Raw genomic sequence first — 21206 nt, 5'->3', positions numbered from 1 at the left:
GTTCAGTTGGTCAAGGACTCTCTGCGCGTCGATTTTGAGTCTTTTAAGGTTGCTAAAGGGATGAGTGATGTAATTGTCTGGGAGTCCTGACGTGATATCTGATGGCTCCATAATCGTAGACTGCGCTACTGAGTCGTGATTTCTGACCCTGTATCTTGGGCTTCACTGAAAATGGACGCCATCTTAGCATGGAATCAACAATCTCAAAGACGTAAAAAGAAAGGGCGGCTTGAAGGAGAAAAAGAAGGAGGACTGAAAGTATTTATGCTAAGAGTCCCAGCAGTTATGTGAGTCATTCTTATATTTCTATTCACTATTATATCCTTGAAGAACAAGTTCAGTGAATATAAGCTATAGATGAGATCAGGGGCAGTGAATGGTCATAAGTTACACCTGTGAAGTGAAGAAAGATAATGCACTAAGGCAAGTCATATCATAGTGGTAAGGTAAGTTTAGGAATAGCTTTTCAAAACCATGGGTGGAAATGAGATGTAGTCACTGTAGTGTCACGGAGCTTACACTTCTAATGACCCCTAGATATGCAGTAATTTCTTCAGCCATTTCCTCTAGGTGAACTATAGATGATGATGGGTTCTCTGATACAATTATCAAACCTAATATCTGGCCTCATAAACGATTGCATAATGTGCACCTTCACTAGTTTCGAGGCTCTAAAAGATGACGCGCGGGATATCTTCAACAAGCTCGAGCAAGACGACGCGAACCAGCTCATTCTCATCTATAATCTACCGAAGCCCATTCGCGAGCGGCTAGACAATGATGACAGGAACGTGTTGGATGCAATTCCATTTCGATTCATGTTCGAGGGGGCATCGGTTTGATTATGATTATTCCAAATTTCTACCATGGCGCTGTACCCAGCCGACTCAGCAGCACTATCTTATTCGCAAGCGAGGACGCTGGTGCGTCGAGAGATGAAATGATATGGGCCAGGAACACAACCTTTCTTACGGGCGACAAGGGTAAACAGCCCGATGACTGTTTTCTGGGTCCAAGCCGACTACCTCCACGAGGCGAGCCGCCCAACTGGCCTACTCCCGTCATTGAATCCGGCATCTCCGAGTCCAAGCTTCGAGAAGACGCCAAATGGTGGTTTCAGAACTCGCATGGTGCTGTTCGCACTGTGATTACCCTGAATAGTTACCGGACTCGAAAGACTATTATACTGGAGAAATGGCAGCTCAGTCATGCTGGCCAGCCGGTCACAACAGCCATGGCTCAGACGTTGGACAGGTTGATTCCTCCTATGCCTCCACTTGGTCTTCAGAGGCTGGAAATCCAGGTCCCGTTTATCGCACAAGAGGCCGCCATTACTCCTGACGCTACCATCGGGACACTCTATCTTCATTTTCAGGCTTTATTTGATCGAGCTCCTGGACCGACGGAGCGCGACCTCGACATTGATGTCTCACCGCTTATGGACCTGCTCCAAATCTTGTAATGCCATGTCCTCTGCCTCTGGACCGTTGCCCATCTTGATTATGATGACTTGTCCTGCATGTCCTTTGTGAACCGCCGACTTTGAATCTGGGTTTAGCTGGTTGTATTGCTACCTCAAGCCAGGGGAGTAAACAGCATTTGTTCAACGACATTACTAGCTCACAGAAAACGATGTACTAGAGAAGGAGAAAATGAGAACCAAAGGAGATGCTGAAGAAATCGTCGTCGCAGATGATATTCCAATCGTGTAAGTGGTTTGTGAACAGCCATATCTTCCATGCCTATAACTAGACATGCCGCCTTTCCGTTGACCATTGGAAAAGTGCATACAATCCCACCCCGTGAGCCAAATAAAGGTTCGATTCTACACTTGCATGTCCGGCAAACTCTTCCCTTTAAAGCCATTGCTCTCCAGACTTGGATTCCTTCGGTCAGACCATTCGAGACCACTAGCGTCTTCGACACTCCTGTACTCTGTCAGACTTGGTGCTTCGAGGGCTTGCGCCAGCGCTGCGGCATGGTTGAGGATCTTGTAAATCGACGATATAATCTCCACCTGCTGTCCTTTATCCAAGCTCATGAGACAGCCTGAGTACTACACAACAGTCAATTCCTTGTGACGCAAGCTTCGGCGATTGATAGGACGCTCACCCGAGATTGATTGTCGATGCACAAGAAGCGCCACTCGTAGGAGTCGGTGACGATTCCATATACTGTAGTGTCGTTGCAACGAGCCCTCTTCCTTGCATGGTGAAGCATCGCTGGCATAGCTTTATCAGTAGAATTCTCTTGTTCAATCAGTCAACACATACCCATGCAAGACAATGCTTGATAGCGGCCGATTTTCCCTCGTTGCGGTGCAAGGAAAAGTAGCAGATTGGTCTCCTTTTTTTGGTCCCCGTACCAGAGTGTGTAGTCTGTCGTGCCCTCTAACAGATAGGCTTTGTGGTTGTGGGTCCAGGGGAGACTCAAACTCTTCTCAAACTGAATGTGAAGGGACCCGTAAGCAGAGGCGGACTCGCGCTTCTTGCTTGCCAGGACTGCGAAGAAAATTGCTTCGAGACGGGATCTCATATGCGGCTTGCTCTCGCTGTCTTTACCTGCAGCACGCGAGTACCCCGACAAAATCGATCCTATACTAGCGTCAGACCTGAAAATTGGCATCTGGGGGTGCGTCGAGCAGTGGATACAGGTGCCTACCTAAATACTCGGGCCCTTGAATGTTGCCCTGCGTTGTAGACTGCCAGCAAGACTTGAAATTCAGATCTGGCTGCAGGCGTAAGAACCCCCGAACATCTTGGGGTTTTATGTCGGCAATGGAGAGATGTGGTAAATTGTTCTTTTCTGAGGGGACACGCTTTTTACTCTGCCGGATGGCAGTCCTAGAAACTATCGGTACATCGTCGATTTCAGCTTTGCCGTGCAAGGCCGAGGATGCTGAGCCTCTGTGTATTTGATTAAAGTAGTCCATCATTTCGATATTAAGCTCGGTGAAATACGGCAAAGGGAGAGATTTTGTAAATGTTGGGGCAGGATAAGGCTATGGTAAGGTTGAAGTCGAAGACGCAGATGTGATGTCAACGCAGAGGCCCTGCTGCTGCCTACAATACACAATCTGGCTCAAAATGCCTGCAATAATTAAACGCCGTAGACTTCTATTTGAATGTGCTGGAATATATTGGTTACTGTTTAGTTGTTCACTATTTCCTAAATGCTGCAGAAATTCTCTCAGGTCCTCGAGCTGTCACCCCAAAATCATACAGCCAGTCATCTCGCTCACAGTCATTTTCCGTCCATCCATTTGAGCTTCTGATATTACCATCTCGATTGCCTGTTTTACTACTTTGCCAATCTGACTGACAATCTCTTCCTGTTGGCCTTGTGTCCAGTCCAAGTGGAGCGATGAGTACTTTGCGTATCTTTGGTGAGCTTCCTATATCAAGATCGTTGACCGAACACGTACCTGACTCTTGTTGTTGAGGTGCAGGAACGTCCATTTGTAGCTATCTGTACAGATGCCATATATTTCCGCATTCCTCCCGGCAGTTTTTCGAGCGTAGTGGATTATTGCTGTGCAGGTTCGTGTTAATAGGACGATTCCCAAGGAAGCATGCTCTCAATGTGGCACTTACACATAGCTGCAAGAGGCAACCAGCACTCATCCTCCATTAGCACGTCGTTTCGGACAATGATAAAGTTGGTCTCCAGGTCTTGTCGGCTGCCGTACCATAGAGCGTAGTCCACCGTACAGCCCACGGTGTAAGTACAACCCCCAAAGGCGTGTGCCGTGCAGACTCTGTGTCGGAATCCCCAGGATATTGAGTCCAGAACGCTTGACATAAGGGCCGTACTGGATGGAGATCTACCTTTCGGGCTCGTAATCTCGCACCTTTGTCGCACTTGTTTCACCACTGACAAGATTTGGATTAGGATGGACTCCAGTCGAGGGCGGATGAGCTTAGCATTTGGGGACTCAACGCCTAGCGCTAGTTCATAATCATCTAGGAGCATTTCTGGTGCTCATTAGCGATCTGAAATCCTGTTATACACCCATCAAATGCACTCACCGAGAGAGCTAGGCATTTCGAGCTTGTCATCCCGTCCAATATGCCATGTGCTCTTTTTCCTCCACCAGCTGCTTGGAGAAATGGCTGTAGCCCCGAGAAAATCGTCAAGAACCTCGCTCTCGTTGTCTTCTTCAATGTCGGGTTCCGAACGAGAGCCCATCGTTTGCATCGTCTGTGCATTTGACATGTCTCGCCGAAAGCAGATTCTACTAAGTTGGCGTGTTTAGGGATGATGTTTTCAACCAGCCTCTGTTGGGCTCAACATTTATCAATTTACCATCAAAACTCCATTGATGTGTGAGTGAGTGGTCGGAGGCCTAATCGGGCGGCGGCCTTCAAGAAGATTGAAGAGTCTAGAAAGACGTTCCACGGGATTCATGTCCGAGGTCCCTGCATTACTGACATACAGTACCAAATTTTGGTCTGCCTTTGAACCAGAAACCTTCCACACCGAAGTCCTTCCTGACCATCTTGGTCCCCTCCTGCACGGCATATTGACCGCACTGGGTCGGTGTATCCCTGGCATTATTTCCAAAAACAGATAAGGGCGACTACCTTATTGAACCTAGCCTAGCTCTATCCGCCCTAGCGCTTTGAGCTAATTCAGTCCAGCCAATGGGGCTGTTTGCCTGAATATGTATGCGAACTTCTTGGCGTTAGTCCCAATCGGTCGGGGACCCACTGTTGCCTTACGGAATGGATAAAGGGGCATAACAATTAACAACACAGCATATCTTGGCCCCTTCCTGGGCATTATTCGTCAACATGCTAACAACGCGTCGTCTTCTTAATGAGGAAATCACTTTCTCTCTCGCAAAGGAGCGAGAGGTTAATATTCTTCATCAGCTGGATTACCACGACAAACAGACGCGCTTCTTCTCTCTTCTTAATAGTAAACATGCCTGGATGAAAGCTGTTGTTGTCCATCACCTGGGTCTACGATCAACTGCGGTGTGTGAAGTGGCAGAAACGAAAGACTGGCTCTGCGGAAGCTTCAATGTTTCCGTCCCAGTTACAATCCATGACTGGAAAGGAAGGCAACAGCAAGGTCACAGCGTCCTACTCCGGTTCCCTCTTCCACACCGTGTCGGCGAAGGATTCCGACGTGGACATGGAGACGAAAAGACCCAATGCGAGGCTGGTACCTATGCATGGCTTCAAGCAAATTGTCCGAACGTCCCTATTCCTCGATTATACGGCTTTCTGTGTCAACGGGTGAAACTGTACTGAGCCAGATACCTTTGTAACTGATATATCTGCTGACTTTGCTGAAATAGTTCACTCAAATTGAGAACCTGCCTTTCCTGAGCCGTTGCTTCCAACACCTGCGCCGTCGATTATTATCTTGGTTTGGACTCCCGGTGCCCTCATGCTATGCCCGCCATTCGAACAGAACTTCGGCTTCTTTAGAGGGCGTGATCGGCGCCAGATATTTGCTGATAGAGAAACTTGAGGAAACACAAGGCACTATGCTCTCTAACACGTGGTCGCAGAAACAGGATGATACGAAGCTGCGGCAGAACTTTTTCCGGGACCTTTCCCGGATCTTGCTGAGTATCAGCCGAATACCTTTACCGCGGATTGGCTCCTTCATCATAGACAGTGAAGGATTCCTGCGTCTGAGCAACCGCCCACTTTCTATTGAGATTGAAGGCTTGGAAAATGAGCAAATCACAATAGATATGCCCCTTCACTACACGTATTGCACCGTTGACTCTTACGTGGCGGACATTCTAAGAGTCCATGACAGTCGACTCCGAGACCAACCCAACGCAGTGAATAACTTACAGGACTGCGCCTATCAAATGTCGGCTCTGGCAGCAATGCGAACTTTGGCCCCGTTATTCTTGCGCCAGGATCTTCGCCGCGGGCCGTTTGTCTTCACACTAACCGATCTGCATCAAAGCAATATCTTCGTCGATGAGAATTGGCATATCACATGTCTCGTGGATCTGGAATGGGCATGCTCTCGCCCATTCGAAATGGTTGAGCCTCCTTACTGGCTAACAAATAAAGGCGTGGACGAGATCAATCCCGCAGACTACGACCCGCTTCGCAGAGAACTGATGAGCATCTTAGCGACGGAGGAGACGAAACTACTCGGTTGCGTTGCCTCACCGGATACTGACAGAACGGTGCCACGGCTGTCAGAAGTCATGGAAGAAGCTTGGACGAGAGGTACGTTCTGGTATACACTGGCTCTCTCTAGTCCGACGGGCCTCTTCAGAATATTTTATGAGCATATCCAGCCCTTGTTATCCGAGCATTGTTCGGAGGAACTGGGTGAGATTATGCCCTTTTACTGGGTGAGAGATGTGGGAAAGTTTGTTGCAAGAAAGATCTCCGATAAGAAGAAGTATGATCATGATTTGCAACGGGCTTTTGAGGAGAGTTGACCGGACAATGTGCTAGTTAGTGGTGCCTCTCTAATGATCGGCTTCATGAGATGTCCGATCGGGTAAGGTTAATGCGTCTCTCTGTAGCAGACAGACGGAATCCTCTGATTTGCTTAATGAGCGAGGCACTCTGATTATGATGAAAGTGCGGCCCATCATCATCCATCATGCTGGTATAGTTTCAATTCATGCAGTTTTGGATTGCATGGAAAATTGACAGCGGTATAGTAGACCGCTTGCATCTTGCCCATGTCATGCGTCTGTCCGCGAAAGACTGCTCCCTATGAGATACCCCACAGAGGAAAATACGCAAGTTCACCAGCATTATGCCCAATAAGGATCTCTTTCCTGGTTGCTGGCGTTCTTCTTGAAGAGTATGACTGGTTGTTCAGCCTAGCCAGACAACGCCACTGATTAAGAACAGGCAGCAACTGTAGGCGCTCATGCGAGGTCTTTGTTTTCTGAGGAGGGTCTGCTTTGGCACCTCTGGATTGAATTTCTCGCTCAGGGCCTGGTCAGCAAGTAATTGTTTTGACTCAGTTATTGTCCTTCTCAGTTATTGTCCTTCGACACACGAAAAGTTGTCGACCCTAAACAAGCTCTTTACAAATGTGGTTGAGCCATACCATAATCCTTCTTGACCATAGTCATCTCCTGCATTGGCATATTGATCATGCTCAATGGCTCCATCCATAAATCCCCTCTAACCATCCGCCCTGGAGGTTTTTGAAGCTCTTCTAGATATTTAGAGGCACGATCTGGGCCTAGGAAGCCCATGTACCCTTTGCATGCAGGTCATCAATTTATTGTGGGTTGCATAAGTCTCGACATTGTCCTTAGGATCCTGGTACCTTCAATGACATGCTTGCTGTCTTTTTTGTCGGTCAAATAGCCATTATAGCGCTGCAAGATGTGAGCCTTGCCTCTAATTGACCAGTGCATTTTGAAAAAACAGAGCTGTCTTGCTCACCTCTGGTTGAATGGAGTATTGTTCTCTGCAGTCAGCTTGGCCTTTTGGTTTAGTCAGTCTGAATGCAATTTTCATCCGCATTAGGACCTAGTGTACTCGGCTCTTTCCATTGGGCATTTGTGCAGACGTTTTAGGCGCTCGTGCTGCCAATGATTGGCCTTCCTTTGCTATAAGGCCATGATAAGGTAGTCATTTACGTGGTGAATTGCTTCGGCGACCTGGTGAGCTTTGCTTGCGAGCTATATGATGATGACTAGCAATCAGCAGTATCTACTAGGTTTATGCTCACTTGGTTATATAAATATATAGAATATAGATCGTGATTTAATAGAGGTAGTGGTAGTAGATATATCTGTAGCAAATAGTGAAAGTGTGAAATGGACTGCGTGCATAAATAGTCTGCTGTACCCAATCTCAGCCTAAACTGCACAAAAAAAGATGTGCGCCTGCACGGTTTGCGAAACAAACACCATCTAACACATCAGCTTCTTCTAGAAATTTCATCAGCCAGGTCCCTCAAATGGACGAACACTCTCATTTGTACGAAGAGATCCATGATCTAACGACGCTCATCTCCTTGATTTTCAAGAGACCTCCATATCTTGAAGACAACTGCGAATCTCCGAGAGCTTGCGGCGGCGATGTTGTTCGCGACTCATCGCCATTCGACGGCCCTGCAGACGGAGAAAATGAGGGAATAGAGCCAGTGGATGAAACAGGATTCGAAGATGAAATAGCCACAGGCTGGTCGGAGGCATATCTTGCTACCCTGAAGCCAAGCATGTTAGATCGCCTGGCTGAAATGCTGGCCCGATTCAAAACTACCAAAAATGGAAAAGCACGGGGGAAAGCAACAAATTCCGATGCCAAACATGTGACAAGTGTGGCTATGCTGGAAGACCATAATCATGAGCGCGTGGCAATCTTCTGCTCCAAGAACGAAGGTCTTGACGCTGATGATGAACGATTCTTGAAAGGTTTGAGTATACTTTTGAAGAACATCTCAGGAAACAGTATGTGAGGCTTGTCGTGGACGAGTCCCTTGCGATGAGGCTTTTAAATTAATGTTTATATTTATTAAAGCAGGGGATATAGAAGACCATCATCTCGACTCGGTATTCGATATCGTGTTCAATCACCAAGTGCCTCGCGTGAAGTTCTACTCAGCCGTTCTTCAGAGTGCGTTTAATCAGGCTTCTCAAATCACCATGGAAAATACACTGACAGAAGAGGTCATTGAACACAAGTTTCGGCGTCAACTCCAGCCGCGGGAATGGGAAGGTCTCCGCGTCAGCTTTAATACTGACGAGATGGGTGAGACCCCAGCTTCTGAAGAGGCTGTTGACTGGCTCTCGGGCCAGGCAACCAACACAGCCATCGCAGAGGTATTCCAGAAAGCACAACGTCTCTTCGGGAGCACAAACCCAAGTCCTTTCGATTCATGTGGAATGAAGAGTTTCTTGAGGACTCTCTATGCCATCTTACGACACCCGAAGCAGCGACCAGCCTTGAAGAACTCCTTCAGACAGCCATTCCATGGCAACGGAAAGATTTTTCGAAGAGCCTGGGACACCCTGCTCTTCTTGGATCGCATCTTCCACGCCGCAGTAACCTTCGTGGAGTTTGCATCAAACAAGTAGCAGTGTATTCAGGCAGCGAACTCAAAGCTCCGACATTACAACATCAAACCAGTTGCACATCACACTCCTGCTGATATAGGGTGGGGTCCTAACCTAGCGATAACGCCCTGTGTTTCTCGGTTTCTCCTTGACAAACCTTTTATGATACGGAAGTAGTCCTACAGCCTGTAAGAAAGGATATTAGTCAAACCACAAGGCCAAAGACCAACACTACTGCGAGATGCCGGCATCCCGCTAATCCGGACACATATATAGTACAAACGCACTGGATAGATCCCTTACATAGCCATTTCTTCTAAGAAGGTGCCTCTAGACCATGCTAGGTATTTAGATACAAAATTAAGGGTTTGTTTTAATCATCTTTTAGAGTAACTTTAACCATTAGTTAAATGGACCCTATCGTACGGAGTATAACTATGCTTAACTGTGTTGTCGATGGCACAAAAAAAAGAAAAAATGGACTCGCGGGGAATCGAACCCCGGACCACCCCCATGCTAAGGGGGTATTATACCACTAAACCACAAGCCCATTTGTTGATATGCGCATACGAAAAAACGCTTCATGTGATGATTTGCTTATCCCCTTCGAATTACACACTATGCCTTCTAGTAGCTGTAGTGGCTGTGGAGGTATCGGTGGGCTTAGTTTGTGGCAGTGGCTATTATTTGAGATAAAATGTCTATATTTTGTTTAGCGAACAGGCTTTACACCATTGCCATTGCCACTGCTCTGGTCGGAATCCATCGTAGCCTTAACTATCATGTCTTCTGAGGCATAAGCGCTTAGATAATGTGCTGACTCTGAGCCTTGATTTAAGATAAAAGAATTCAGTTATGTGTCGCAGCGCCGGACAAATGAATTTTAGACAAGGACATCTATCTAGCACAGACCTCTTGTCGAAGGCTCGTCTGCTCCTAACAAGCGCCGGCATACTTGGGCGAGCTATACCGCACATCTTCAAGCTCTAGATGCTGGACATTCTTAGCCCCTCCCTCATTCCTAAATGTGAAATATCAATTTCGCAGGTATTTATCCCATGTCTTTGCTGATCTGAGGGTGCGTATGGCACGGATAACAGACTATTGAAAGCCCAGTGACACCAAGAATAGAGATGGCCATTGCAGTCTCTATGTGAATATAACAGCCAGCCCTTGTCTCATATCCATAGTCAGCAATCACACCAATATTGGAAATCGCTATCTGTCAATACACTAAGAAAGGCTGGCGCAGCTGATCTTTCTCTGCCTACCAAGCCACATTGGACCCCATGTGTACAAAGCAGCAAATGAGGTTTAGTTGCAGGTTGCCTTTTTGCCCGCATTTAGACAGACATCATATTCGGACTACCATTGTCTCCCCACTAGGGCTATTGTGGGTGGCTAGTAGCTGACGCTAATGCAGTCAGCAAAAGAGCAAGAACCAGGTCTTCACCCCAGGTCCAAACAAACCCGTGGGACGAGCGTTTAATCTGGACCATGGCTGATTGAGCAATATCACTGGCTATGGCTATCTCCGTCCAGGTCCGCGTACGATCTCTGCCAACTAGTGTGGCTGGCTGGCTGGCCGGGGCCCGGAGACTTCATAGAGTACTATTTGTCTCATGTTTGTTCATTCAACTCTCTTAGTGCCTGATGTCTCCGGGCGTTCCTACCAATCCTTGGATGGGAGAGCCTTTAGTTTGCTTCAGCTACAGAACTGTTATCTTCAGTGCATGTAACCTTCCCCACACACATATGACAGCTCTGGACTTGCATGGGCCCATGCGTTGGTAGGTGTACTTCAGAGGCCGATTCCCCTCAACCAATTATCGGCTAACGCTTTGTCCTGGGCAGCATAGCTTCTGCCGCAAACGTACCACATTGTACCAGTGCATTGAGCTATATGGGGTGGCTGACAGAGTCGGTGCAGAAGCTGTACTTGGGCTAGGGTATACTAAAAAAAGGATCAAAATAACAACGCGAATCTGCAGTGCCAGCCATATAAAGCACAAAGTAGCTAGCTGCCAGCAAGCTTGCTCGATCAGTGTCATAACCACACTTCCCACACTGATAGTAATACCACTTCGCAATGTATCTCTTTCGCCTTGCCCTCGGGGTCGTACTCGTCACCAATGTGATCGCCACCGTGGACCCCCACGCTCAAGTCCCCATCTGCCATCAATGCGAGGAAAAGAAACCCACTCCTCCGATTCCACGATGCGGACATAACAACAACCGTCCAAAGCTACAATCAGGCCAGTGCGCAACAACATACCGGTGCTCCGGCCACTGCGGTTCAGTGGCCATCCCGCATCTCAACACCAAGAGCCTCGAATGCGACTACGCAGAAGTAACTGTAGGACCAGATGGCTCCATCATCGACCAATGCTGCGACCCGCCCGAGTGCCCCAACGGCTGCAACACCAAACCAGAGTCGAACGACGTCTGCGTCAACGATCAAAACGGCTGTCCGGCAATCGACGGCTCGATTCGGCGATTCGGCGGCAAAGACTACATCTACCACTGCAACAAAGGCTTCTGCACCACGACCATCAGCTCGGTCAGCAATACTGATACCCTGAAGGAGTGTGCCGAGAAATGCTCGAGAGATCCGGCCTGCAAGATGGTCTCCTATCACAAGAAAACATGCACCCTTGCTACGACGGTCGGAACGGTGGAAAATGTCCCGGGCTCGGTTGTCCTCGAACCCGTCGGCCAGTCGCCAAACAAACATGACGGCGGCGACTGCGCGCTTCTCCACCACACTCGCCAGACAATCCACGGGATAGAGTTCCAGCTTCACTGCGATACGCGTCTTGCGGACGCGGCGACATGCCATCCGAAACCGGCCTCATCGTATGAAGACTGCGCTGCGCAATGCGCGGCAGACTCCCACTGCGCCAGCGCCACTTTCTCCGCCGGCCATTGCTGTCTATCAGACAAGAAAGCACACCCTTCGAAGCAGACCGCGTCGATCGGCTTGGAGCCGCTTACCGGCTACGGTTGTCCATACGTCGACTGGGCCGTCAAGGAGATCGGCGGCGTACGCTACGAATACCATTGCAACGCCTGGCTGGAATCCGGCGGCAAATGGACCCAGGTCCATGTAGCCAACGAGATGGAGTGCGCGCTACAGTGCTCCAAGAATAGCCACTGTACTGGTATTTCTCTGCGCGGTCAGCAGTGCTATCTGGCTACTGCTCCGATCCACCTCAAGCCGAAGGGTAATTGGGTAGCATTGGTACCGGTGAGCGGTCACAAGAAGCCCGAGGAGCCCAAAAAGCCCAAAGAGGACGGCCTCCAGGTTCCTGAGTGTAGAGCGGCACACGGGCAGGTTGTCAGCTACAAGGGTCACACTTACTCGATTGACTGTTATCGGTGGGTTGGGGGTGATGGGTTCACCACCGCTACCAAACACAGCCTGGCCGATTGTATCAAGATGTGCGCGGATCATGCCAATTGTGTTGCCCTACACTATCTTCCTAGTCAGCAATTCTGTGCCATTCACGACAATATTCCGAGGGTCGGGACCCAGGGAGACTTTGGGGTGGCGTATGTTCGGAGGACTAGTTGATCGGAAGGGGACAATGACAGGGGATGTCGTAGGGAAATGGGGGTGGGTTGATTGAGGGGGAGTTGTCTTAGTCTAGGGACCGAGATGGGTATAGTGGCAACTATGGTTTTCTGCAGCATAGCTAGGAAAGTCAATTTCTTTGATTTATGTTCCCGTTTATACATGATAAAATATCTAGATGTCTGGATATAGGGGGCAACAATAAGCGATGGAACGTGTAATTTAGTAATTAGCCGCGCTATTGAGGGTTTCTTGAACGCTTGGATAAAGTCATCCTGTGAATACAAGGTTATACCTCCTGTTGTCTTCTTTTTCAGTGTTACATCTGAGTTGGGCTTCTTGTTCGACTTTCCCATAACTTTGTAGGTCTGCCCTATCACCTGTGGACTCCAGTTCCGGACATGCCGCCGTTCAGCCAGCCATAAGCAACGCATGGGTTCTCTATCATGCATACTGCATTCAAGGATGCGTCGAGACCCAGGCCTAAGAAACATGAGGAGCTGAATCCACGGAGAAATACGCATGCCCCCTGCACCCGCAGTTACTATTGAAGGGGCATGCGCACCTCGTTCCTTACTTTCCGAACCAGCGGCAAGACACCAGAGGCATCAGCACTAGTGAACTGCAGGCGCTGAACTCGGCTTCAGGTATTCTGGGATGAGACAAACCTGTCTAATACGGCATATGCGAACATCATCGTGGTAAATGGCTTTATCGGGCTGGGTATATATATGAGCCACCCAAATGAAAATGCCCTGCGGTCGGTTGTCAATCACCAGCATTACCTCAATTGCAACCTCTACTCATTACTTCATTTCATCATGGACAATCTTCTTACCTTCAACTTGCGTGTCCCGGTGGGAGTCCAGGTAGTCTCCCATTTGATCAGCGAGAACACTATCATGGAGCAGTTCCTCCTGATCCTAAGCTCCACCCTCGGAGGATGCAAGTACGAGAAGTATCGCAAAGAGATTGAATCATTCACCAATGGCCCCCTTTCCGGCCTTGGTCGCCTCGAGCTCCAGAGCGCTCTGACCCTCTTCGCGGGCAAAGTCGCGGATCAGATTCTTTCGGACTTTGTGCCCGAGTTGGCTGCCCTGACCGGAAAAGTATTCCCTTCTAAAACTCAATCAAAGAGTCTATACACTAACCAAATCCAATCCACCTAACAGAACATCCAAGGTGCCGGCATGCCCGTGATCGATAACATCGGCAGAGTCAGCACCGCGCCGTCCGAAGCCGAGCCTCCCACCGCCGAAGTCGAGACCAAGAAGCAGCTCAACGAGTTCGCGACCAAGAACCTAGCTAGCTTCCCTCAATTCTCCGAGGACAAGATTCAGGAAATTACCAGCCAGGCAGCCACGAACATCCAGGGCATCGCGGCCAAGTCCAACATCCCGGCGGAGGAGATCCCCAAAGCGGCCCAGCTGGCCTTCTACGACTTCACCATTCTTTACGGTCGTCCCCCCACATACCTCAGGCAAATTCTGAACACTACATGTGGGGTGCATAATGCTGACAAATAACAGATGACAGCGGTTCCATGACTACCGAAGAGTCCCGTATCCCGACGACCCAGGAGACCATCAGGGGTCTGTACAAGGCTGCCAAGACGCTCAACCCTGATAATAAGTTCTCAGTCCGCTCGTTCGAGGGGTCGGACTTTGATAATGTGGCTACTGAATCAGATCTAGCGGAAGTCATCTCAGGCATGACCTTTGACACTGGTGCGAACGTTGCCGGACCACTAAGGAACAAGATCCTGGACCCGTTGTCTAAGGCCGCTGCGGAGAAGAAGCTGAACCCGACTGTTGTGGTCATTATTACTGATGGAGATGTATTCCCCCCTTTTCCGTTCTTTTACTTTCCGTACAACTGCGCGATTTACTGACATTCCTCCAGCTCGGTAGCAGCGTACCTGAATTCAGCGCGCAAGTCACCCAGTTCAAGTCCCAGCTTAACAGTGCTAACAACACTGGACCCGCTGTCTTGTTCTGTCTCTGCCGTGTGGGTAACGACCAGTCGGCGGCGCAGTCTCTGAAGGAGTTGAACACGGCTCCAGGCGTCAAGGACTTGATCTTCTACGGCGAGGATCCTATCGACAACAAGCTCCAGAGCGTTGGTGGAGACATCGATACTTATGTCGGAGTGGTATGTTTCATCTTCCCCTTTGGTAATTTCGGATATGCTTACCAGGACAGATTATATCCGACTTGATCAAGGCTATGGATCTTCAGGCTGTTAATTAGTGGGCTTGATAGCTTGAGTTAGGGCTTGTGTTTGTATTACACTCGGTCGGTACATCAAGACATACGGCTGGTGTACATGGGACCCTTTGCCTTGGTGGAATAAAGTTGGCTGAATGTACATAATTTTCCTTGGGTTTGAGTTGGGGTACAGCAGAATGTTAATGTAGATATTTATCCGAATGTGGTAGTTTGTCTTCTCGATAATAAATGGGGGATGATATAGCGATACCCCCTGGCGCCTTACCAACTCCCCCTAGGTTCCAGCGACACCCCCCTTACCTGATTGGGTAATGTTTGGTCCTGCGAATTGGGAAGTGAACTCAGCGGAGGATGAAAGTAATTTGATTTGCTATATAAATTTGATGATAGGATTTGCAGGTTGAATTCATTCTAATTCTACAATCGAATTGTACATTCTCTTAAGTTTACAATACGCTCATGAGAATGTAGATTAAACATGTGCAGGGCAAGAGTCAAAGAAAAGTGTTTGATTCCCAAGCATTCGTCTCTATCGACTAGTACTCAAGCTGCCTCACCTGCTCTGCATACATACTCCTTCTTTATCTGTGTGCTGAAATCATGAAAAATAGGAGCAAAATGACTTACTAAGATAGGAAAAGTGAGGAAAAACAAATGACTGACCGGAGGCTGAAGATACTGGATCCTAGCGGTATGGGAGGATCGACAGGTTACTGTCTGGATAAAGAAGAGAAAGACATTGAGAACTGATTTGGAGTGGAAGGTGGTGTTGAGCATCCAGCTTTGTGATAAGCCTTAGGTCTGGAAAAATTGACATATCGCGTATCAAATACTCAGCATTTCTCTCTTTACAAAATCAGCGAAAGAACCAGATATATGTGGGCCAAGCAAAGATAGATGGACATACATACCTAATGATAATGCTTTGAGGAATTTCCAACTCAAGTCCTTCTCTCCTCAGCAATCCCCCTTCCCATAGTCCTTGTTGATGGGTACATGCGCCCCCCAATCGCCCTTCTACGATTCATTTCTTCCACTAACCTCAGCTGCATCTGCAGATCTTCTTGATCGGCATCACCTCTAGGAGCTGGGAAATTCTCCGGCAATTCCATCTGGCAACGCTTGTGAAGAGCTTGCACTTGATTACCGCTCAAACCTTGCGAGTAGAAATAGTGGGAAAGGGCCTCTTTCATCGTCTCGATATGAGTGAAGTAACAAGAACACTGTGTATCAGTCCATCCTTGGGAGCATAAGAAGTCGTAGAGTCTCTTCTCGGGGGTGGTCAGGTGTGAAGGGTTGATGGCGTGAGGCTCATCAGGAATTAATGTCTCGTTGGAAGTAACGGAGGGAATTTGGCTCGTAGCCGACAGAGGAGTCTCCTCATCTGCTTCAACAGACATCTTTTTGCCCTGTGTGTGTCTATTGTCGAATCCAGTATTATGATCGATAGGAGACATTGCCCCTTTGTAATTTGTAGAGTTTTGACTCAGTTAGGGTCCGAGTAAGGTAGACTGATGAAATAAATGAGTAATAATCAACCAAGATGAAGGCGTTGCACTCAGCCCTATTTATCCGCTGAGATACCCTTGCACAAGTACATCATACTGGCAGTAGCATTGCTTACAGTAATTTACTAGTATTATTTGTATAGATATAACCACTGGCTTCTGCAAACTTATATTTAGAGGACTTTATAGTGCAATACTAAGTATCCATGTTCCTAACATCCCATCCCTTTCCCAGTCTCACAATAAAGGACTATTTCCTGCCTGAATCTAGGAGCAAATGGTAATACCAGTGTGGAGTGAGTAGTTGCAAGCATTGTTCATAGTTATGCACTATTATGAGACTAAAATCAATTTCCATCGCGGAACCAAAGAAGACGATTCAATTAGAATAAAAACATACCTGGTTCTGTGGATAACAGTTAGTATGATGTAATACTCCGTTCACACATATAGAGCAATCCTGATAGATAGCAGAGCAAAACTATCCGCCATATTGTGAGTTAGAACTCTTATAAAATAATAGCTTAGGCTGCAACTTACACCAGAATAATAATTTGGATTGCTGGCATCGCTCTCGTCAACATGAAGTTGAACAGCATTAGGCTCTGTGACATCCGCCTCTTGAGAAAGATAAGCCTGGGGCGCTTCTACTACCGGTCTTGCAGACACAATGACAGTGGCCGATAGGAGAATGGATAGACTAGATAGCTTCATTTTGAATAAAGGAACTCGAGTTCGAAGTAGAAAATGAGTATGGAAGCAATTGGGAGTGTTCGGTTTTTCGTTGAATAGCTTTGATTGCTTCCGAAGTAGTTGTGGATAGTCAATTTATCTAGCGATGTCGCGTCCTTTTATGGTGCCTCAGCGACAGGTAGCAGAGACTATCTTATTGTCCTTGTTGCAGAAGGCGTATGGGGAGAAGTCCTGCCTGGGCAGCGTGGATATCAATGTCAACGGAATTGGTGTGACTGAGCGAGCGCATATCTGGGGAACTTCAGTTGAACCCAGAAGAAGATGGGTGTGAGAGTGCCCAATGACTGACTTCTCTCATTCAGATTTATTCTAATTTTATCTCTGTATTGACATTGGTAGGGCTGGATCAGGAGATTAGAAATTCCCTGGTTTTGCGAGTGATTCTATATGTAATTTAATGCTCACTATGTGCTAATCCCATGGGAAGGCGTATTTAATTCGCTAATATCTACCTACGGCTTGTCAAGAATAAATAGTAGTTCTCTGGGTCATTTGAAATCTTAGTATGAGTTCACCTCCTTTTCGCTAGGAGTGATCATGGCCCTAAGTGAGATCTACAAGGCTTATGATAAATTTTCCGGCAGCAGAACACAAACTCCTAAGGCATTAATATTTGTCAAGTCTCAGAAAATTATTTATTCCAAGGACATGTTGTTCTCTTTGCCTCGGCGGTCTTCAGGAGTAAATAAGCAAGGTTGATGATGAAATCCATTGCAAGGCTTCAAACTATCACCTTGCTCGTTGACCAACTTGTCAAAACACCAATCTAGCCGTTTAATCCTTTGATATGGTCCTTCATAATGGTGGCAAAGATTGACTCTCCGTGTGGTTCAAGACTCATGGCAACATCAATGGCCGTCTCGCCCTTTGCATTTCGCACCATAGGATCCAGGCCCTTTGAAAAAAGAAGCAAAAGCCTATCATACGTCCTCAGCGTCCTTTTCCTTGCCACGAGATGCAGCAGTGTCTGGCCCTCCGGGTCTTGTCCTCTCAAGTTAACCCCAGCCTTTTCGAAGATCTCCAGGACTTCTTCGTCGATTTTGGCATATGGCTCATCCATATCCTGCCATACATCCCAGCTATATCCCTGTCGATTCTGATACCGAGTGGTGTCAAATGCTGTGAAATATAGCTCGAGGGCAGATTGCCCATCCACATTCCGAGCGTTTGGATCGACGCCGCGGTCCAGAAGTAGGCGGCATAGGCGTCGTTGTTCGTCGCCGCGCACGCCAAAGTCATCTAGCCAGCTCAGTGCCAGGTAATGCAGAGCAGTATTGCCGCGCGGATCGCGGAGGAGGGGATCTGCGCCTGCCGCTAGGAGATCATCAATTGCACTCTCCAGCGTGCCGAGATGCTCGGTCTTCGACCAGTAGCTTCTAATGCGGGATAAAGCAGCGATAAAAGGATACACGCCTTCCTTGTCGGGCTGGTTGACAAGCGACCCATAGTTATTAGCCACGTATCGGAGGGAGGCACTAATAACAGGCGGTTCACTGGAGCGCAATTGATGCCTTGCCTCGAGTAGGTGATGCAAAGCATTCTTTCCATAGTTATCAACAGCCAACACATTCGCACCTCGGTTGACGAAGTATTCGAGTAGTGTCAGCGTGTCCGGTGAGGTGGTTGTAGTTACTCCAAACAGCTCTTCAGTTTCCAGCAGTTGTCCGGCTGGGGGAATGGGTTATGTTGGATACCACGCTGACTCTCCTCGTAGAAAAGGTCCCCATGTACGCCGTCAATTGCAGCATCAGCGCCCAAGGCGCTCCGACAGGCAGAGAGAAGGATCGTTCGACCCTGCGGGTCCCTGTGCTCGAGATCGAGGTTGGTGCCCAAGAAGTCGAGCACTGGCTTGACGAATTCTCCGTTTTCAAGGAGAAAGTGTATGATGCTGCACACACCATACTTGCGTGGGAACAAGGGATGATTTGAGTCCGATGATATGAATTCGGAGAGCAGGTATTGCTCACGCTCTTCTCGACGCTCAAGTTGGGTGATTCCCAGGTCAGCGTCCTCGTCAATGACCTTGTCGTCTTGTGGCTCGCCAGGGAAGCGCGACCAATAGTTGTAGATCCTGATCGTCTGGCGAAAGAGCGCGTAAGGGTCAGCGCCATGTTACAGGATGGCTGTTGCCATTCGTGTCATGTTCGCCTTTTGCACTTGCGAGTCTGCTGGCAGACGTGAATATGTTAATGCAAGGTGAAGAGGATACCACTCGTCTGGATCCCCGTAGATTTCCGGGGGCTGAGAGCTCCTATTGCTGCTGGCCCAGTCCTCGTCTACTCCTGCCGTATTGGTGAGATCCGCGTAACTCGGCCTAGCATTTGGATCAATGGCACCAGTATCCAGCAGAATCTCAACTGTCTCTGCCGCTCCTGCGCATCGAGCCCCGTGACGCGCTGCTTCGCAAAGATCAAAAGCATCTGGCTTATGCCCCTGGGACAGAAGCTCGCGCACGCGGTCGGGATTCTTGACTGCCCGAGCGATTTCCCAGTCCCTTTCCTTGAGGTACATGGTAACTCTCATAGAGGTAAAAGGATTTCTGAGCACTGGGAAGTGTCAGATATTCAACTGAATATGCTCCCATAGAGTCTCGGAAGAGAGATCGAGTGCTCTTTATGAGCGGGAAACTGGATCAAATGACTCATACATGTAATAATTAGACTACCCCAGACACGTATTTGTTGTTCTGATGCATTTCTCACTGGAGCGCCGTAGGAGCTTAAGCTGGAAGTGGACAAGGTTACATCCAAGAACCCGCCACCATTATTTCCGTTGATTCCTACACTTAGATGCCATTTATTTCTTGTCCGCTAACATTTCATTTTCAACACGAAACTCTTCCATGTTTGTCACCAATCAGTGTCCTTCTGCACGCCAAGGAAGCATTACAATGTGAGCCACTAAGCCTAAAATGGTCAATTATCGCGATGTCCTCACCCAAACATCGTTCGATTGCTTCTACAGATAGTCAGATATGGTGACGAGGCTTGGACACATATAGTCCAAGAATTAGTGGACATAGGCTAGTTATTATGCGGCTCACTAGAAATGACGCGGTATATATAGCAGGTCGACCATATCCGGTCACTCTCAGCAATGTCTCCTGCCACCAACTCAGTCAGCTAGATTTAAATGGAAAAGCTCGCCATTGTCTTCTATTTTAATTAACCAACCTCAGCCCAAAGACAAATACTATGGAGACCAATGCGATGCCGTCTCTTTCCGTTGACCGCACTCGCATTGCAATTACTGAAGTGACCATCTTCTCCATCATTCAGCTCGTACGGTTTGTCACCAGATTCATGCAAGAATGGCAGTACTGGCACCACAGGAAGGAAAAGAATGTCCTCAGATGCTTGCTTTACTCTTGGTTTGGTATGCTGGGGGTTTTGGCGCAGCGTAAGTGACAATAGACAAGTCCCACTATGGTTTCGGGCAGGGTTGATCGAGTGTATCAGTTCGAATTGCGGGCTCCGCGATGGTGATTGCGGTTTCCAATCCGAGCAAGTCGGTATGGACGGCAGAATCCATTCTGCAAAGTATCGGACTATCACCTCTGTTGTTTGAGGTGAGCCTTGTCCTACTGCGAAGGTATGTCAATGGATTTGCTCAAGTTGTTGCAAGTACTAATGGCTAGAAAGTGGACAAGCTGGGCGAAGCGGTCCCGGAAACACAAGACACCCAACATATTTGCGTTTTCTGCTTCACGCCTTTCGCTTCTCAGTCATCCTGTCTCTCGTCTGTGCCGTGGTGGGTGAGACGATGGATATTCCCGCCTGTATGGATGTGGGCTCGGCCGTCTTCGTCATTACCTTTGCATTCGTGATTATTCTTGTATTTTGGATTGCAATAGTTTATCGCATGGTTCTGCCCAAAAACGGTTACCGCGGGGTGATGCTGGTCCTTGCCGCTCTGCCCTTTTTGGCTGTCAGAATCACCTACTTCCTGCTGGCTGAGTATGGGTCGGAGGAATTCAACGCGGTCACTGGGAAACATGGGATCAAGGTTGGTATTGGCCTGTCGATGGAGATTATCGCCACAGTGCTTCTGCTGTTATCACGAGGCTTGATGGAGCCATTTCGATTCAAAATTCTCCATGCTGAGGAACTGGAGAGAGGGTAGAGGCCTTG

General features: G+C 48.2%; 8 protein-coding genes across 8 annotated transcripts; 6 read left to right on the top strand and 2 right to left on the bottom strand.

Moving 5' to 3' along the window:
- Positions 1-644: 644 nt before the first annotated feature.
- CDV56_107084 (uncharacterized protein) lies at positions 645-1462 on the top strand (the record flags this gene model as incomplete). The annotated part of the gene is made up of 2 exons (XM_026760703.1): positions 645-820; positions 883-1462. 2 exons carry the CDS (start codon positions 645-647, stop codon positions 1460-1462), a joined length of 756 nt encoding a protein of 251 aa, XP_026613433.1.
- A 363-nt stretch (positions 1463-1825) lies between these two features.
- CDV56_106947 (uncharacterized protein) lies at positions 1826-4215 on the bottom strand (the record flags this gene model as incomplete). Its single annotated transcript, XM_026760566.1, has 8 exons — positions 1826-2056; positions 2113-2222; positions 2274-2594; positions 2662-3001; positions 3425-3531; positions 3594-3757; positions 3878-3974; positions 4029-4215. 8 exons carry the CDS (start codon positions 4213-4215, stop codon positions 1826-1828), a joined length of 1557 nt encoding a protein of 518 aa, XP_026613432.1.
- Positions 4216-4793: 578 nt separating this feature from the next.
- On the top strand, positions 4794-6424 carry CDV56_106827 (uncharacterized protein; the record flags this gene model as incomplete). Its single annotated transcript, XM_026760446.1, has 3 exons — positions 4794-4979; positions 5041-5169; positions 5306-6424. 3 exons carry the CDS (start codon positions 4794-4796, stop codon positions 6422-6424), a joined length of 1434 nt encoding a protein of 477 aa, XP_026613431.1.
- Positions 6425-7914: 1490 nt separating this feature from the next.
- On the top strand, positions 7915-9034 carry CDV56_106692 (uncharacterized protein; the record flags this gene model as incomplete). Its single annotated transcript, XM_026760311.1, has 2 exons — positions 7915-8407; positions 8481-9034. 2 exons carry the CDS (start codon positions 7915-7917, stop codon positions 9032-9034), a joined length of 1047 nt encoding a protein of 348 aa, XP_026613430.1.
- Positions 9035-11102: 2068 nt separating this feature from the next.
- Positions 11103-12587, top strand: CDV56_106473 (uncharacterized protein; the record flags this gene model as incomplete). Its single annotated transcript, XM_026760092.1, has 1 exon — positions 11103-12587. The coding sequence occupies one exon, from the start codon at positions 11103-11105 to the stop codon at positions 12585-12587; it is 1485 nt and encodes a 494-aa protein (XP_026613429.1).
- Positions 12588-13408: 821 nt separating this feature from the next.
- On the top strand, positions 13409-14836 carry CDV56_106333 (uncharacterized protein; the record flags this gene model as incomplete). The annotated part of the gene is made up of 5 exons (XM_026759952.1): positions 13409-13696; positions 13760-14045; positions 14117-14424; positions 14490-14738; positions 14789-14836. The coding sequence occupies 5 exons, from the start codon at positions 13409-13411 to the stop codon at positions 14834-14836; spliced, it is 1179 nt and encodes a 392-aa protein (XP_026613428.1).
- A 3006-nt stretch (positions 14837-17842) lies between these two features.
- CDV56_106020 (uncharacterized protein) lies at positions 17843-19587 on the bottom strand (the record flags this gene model as incomplete). Its single annotated transcript, XM_026759639.1, has 3 exons — positions 17843-18744; positions 18780-19147; positions 19193-19587. The coding sequence occupies 3 exons, from the start codon at positions 19585-19587 to the stop codon at positions 17843-17845; spliced, it is 1665 nt and encodes a 554-aa protein (XP_026613427.1).
- A 683-nt stretch (positions 19588-20270) lies between these two features.
- Positions 20271-21198, top strand: CDV56_105913 (uncharacterized protein; the record flags this gene model as incomplete). The annotated part of the gene is made up of 3 exons (XM_026759532.1): positions 20271-20475; positions 20535-20667; positions 20718-21198. 3 exons carry the CDS (start codon positions 20271-20273, stop codon positions 21196-21198), a joined length of 819 nt encoding a protein of 272 aa, XP_026613426.1.
- Between the last annotated feature and the right edge of the window lie 8 nt (positions 21199-21206).

This window comes from Aspergillus thermomutatus, assembly GCF_002237265.1.
Source record: "Aspergillus thermomutatus strain HMR AF 39 chromosome Unknown NODE_128, whole genome shotgun sequence".
NCBI classification, from domain to species: Eukaryota; Fungi; Ascomycota; class Eurotiomycetes; order Eurotiales; family Aspergillaceae; genus Aspergillus; species Aspergillus thermomutatus.
This window is presented reverse-complemented; position numbering and strand designations above follow the sequence as displayed.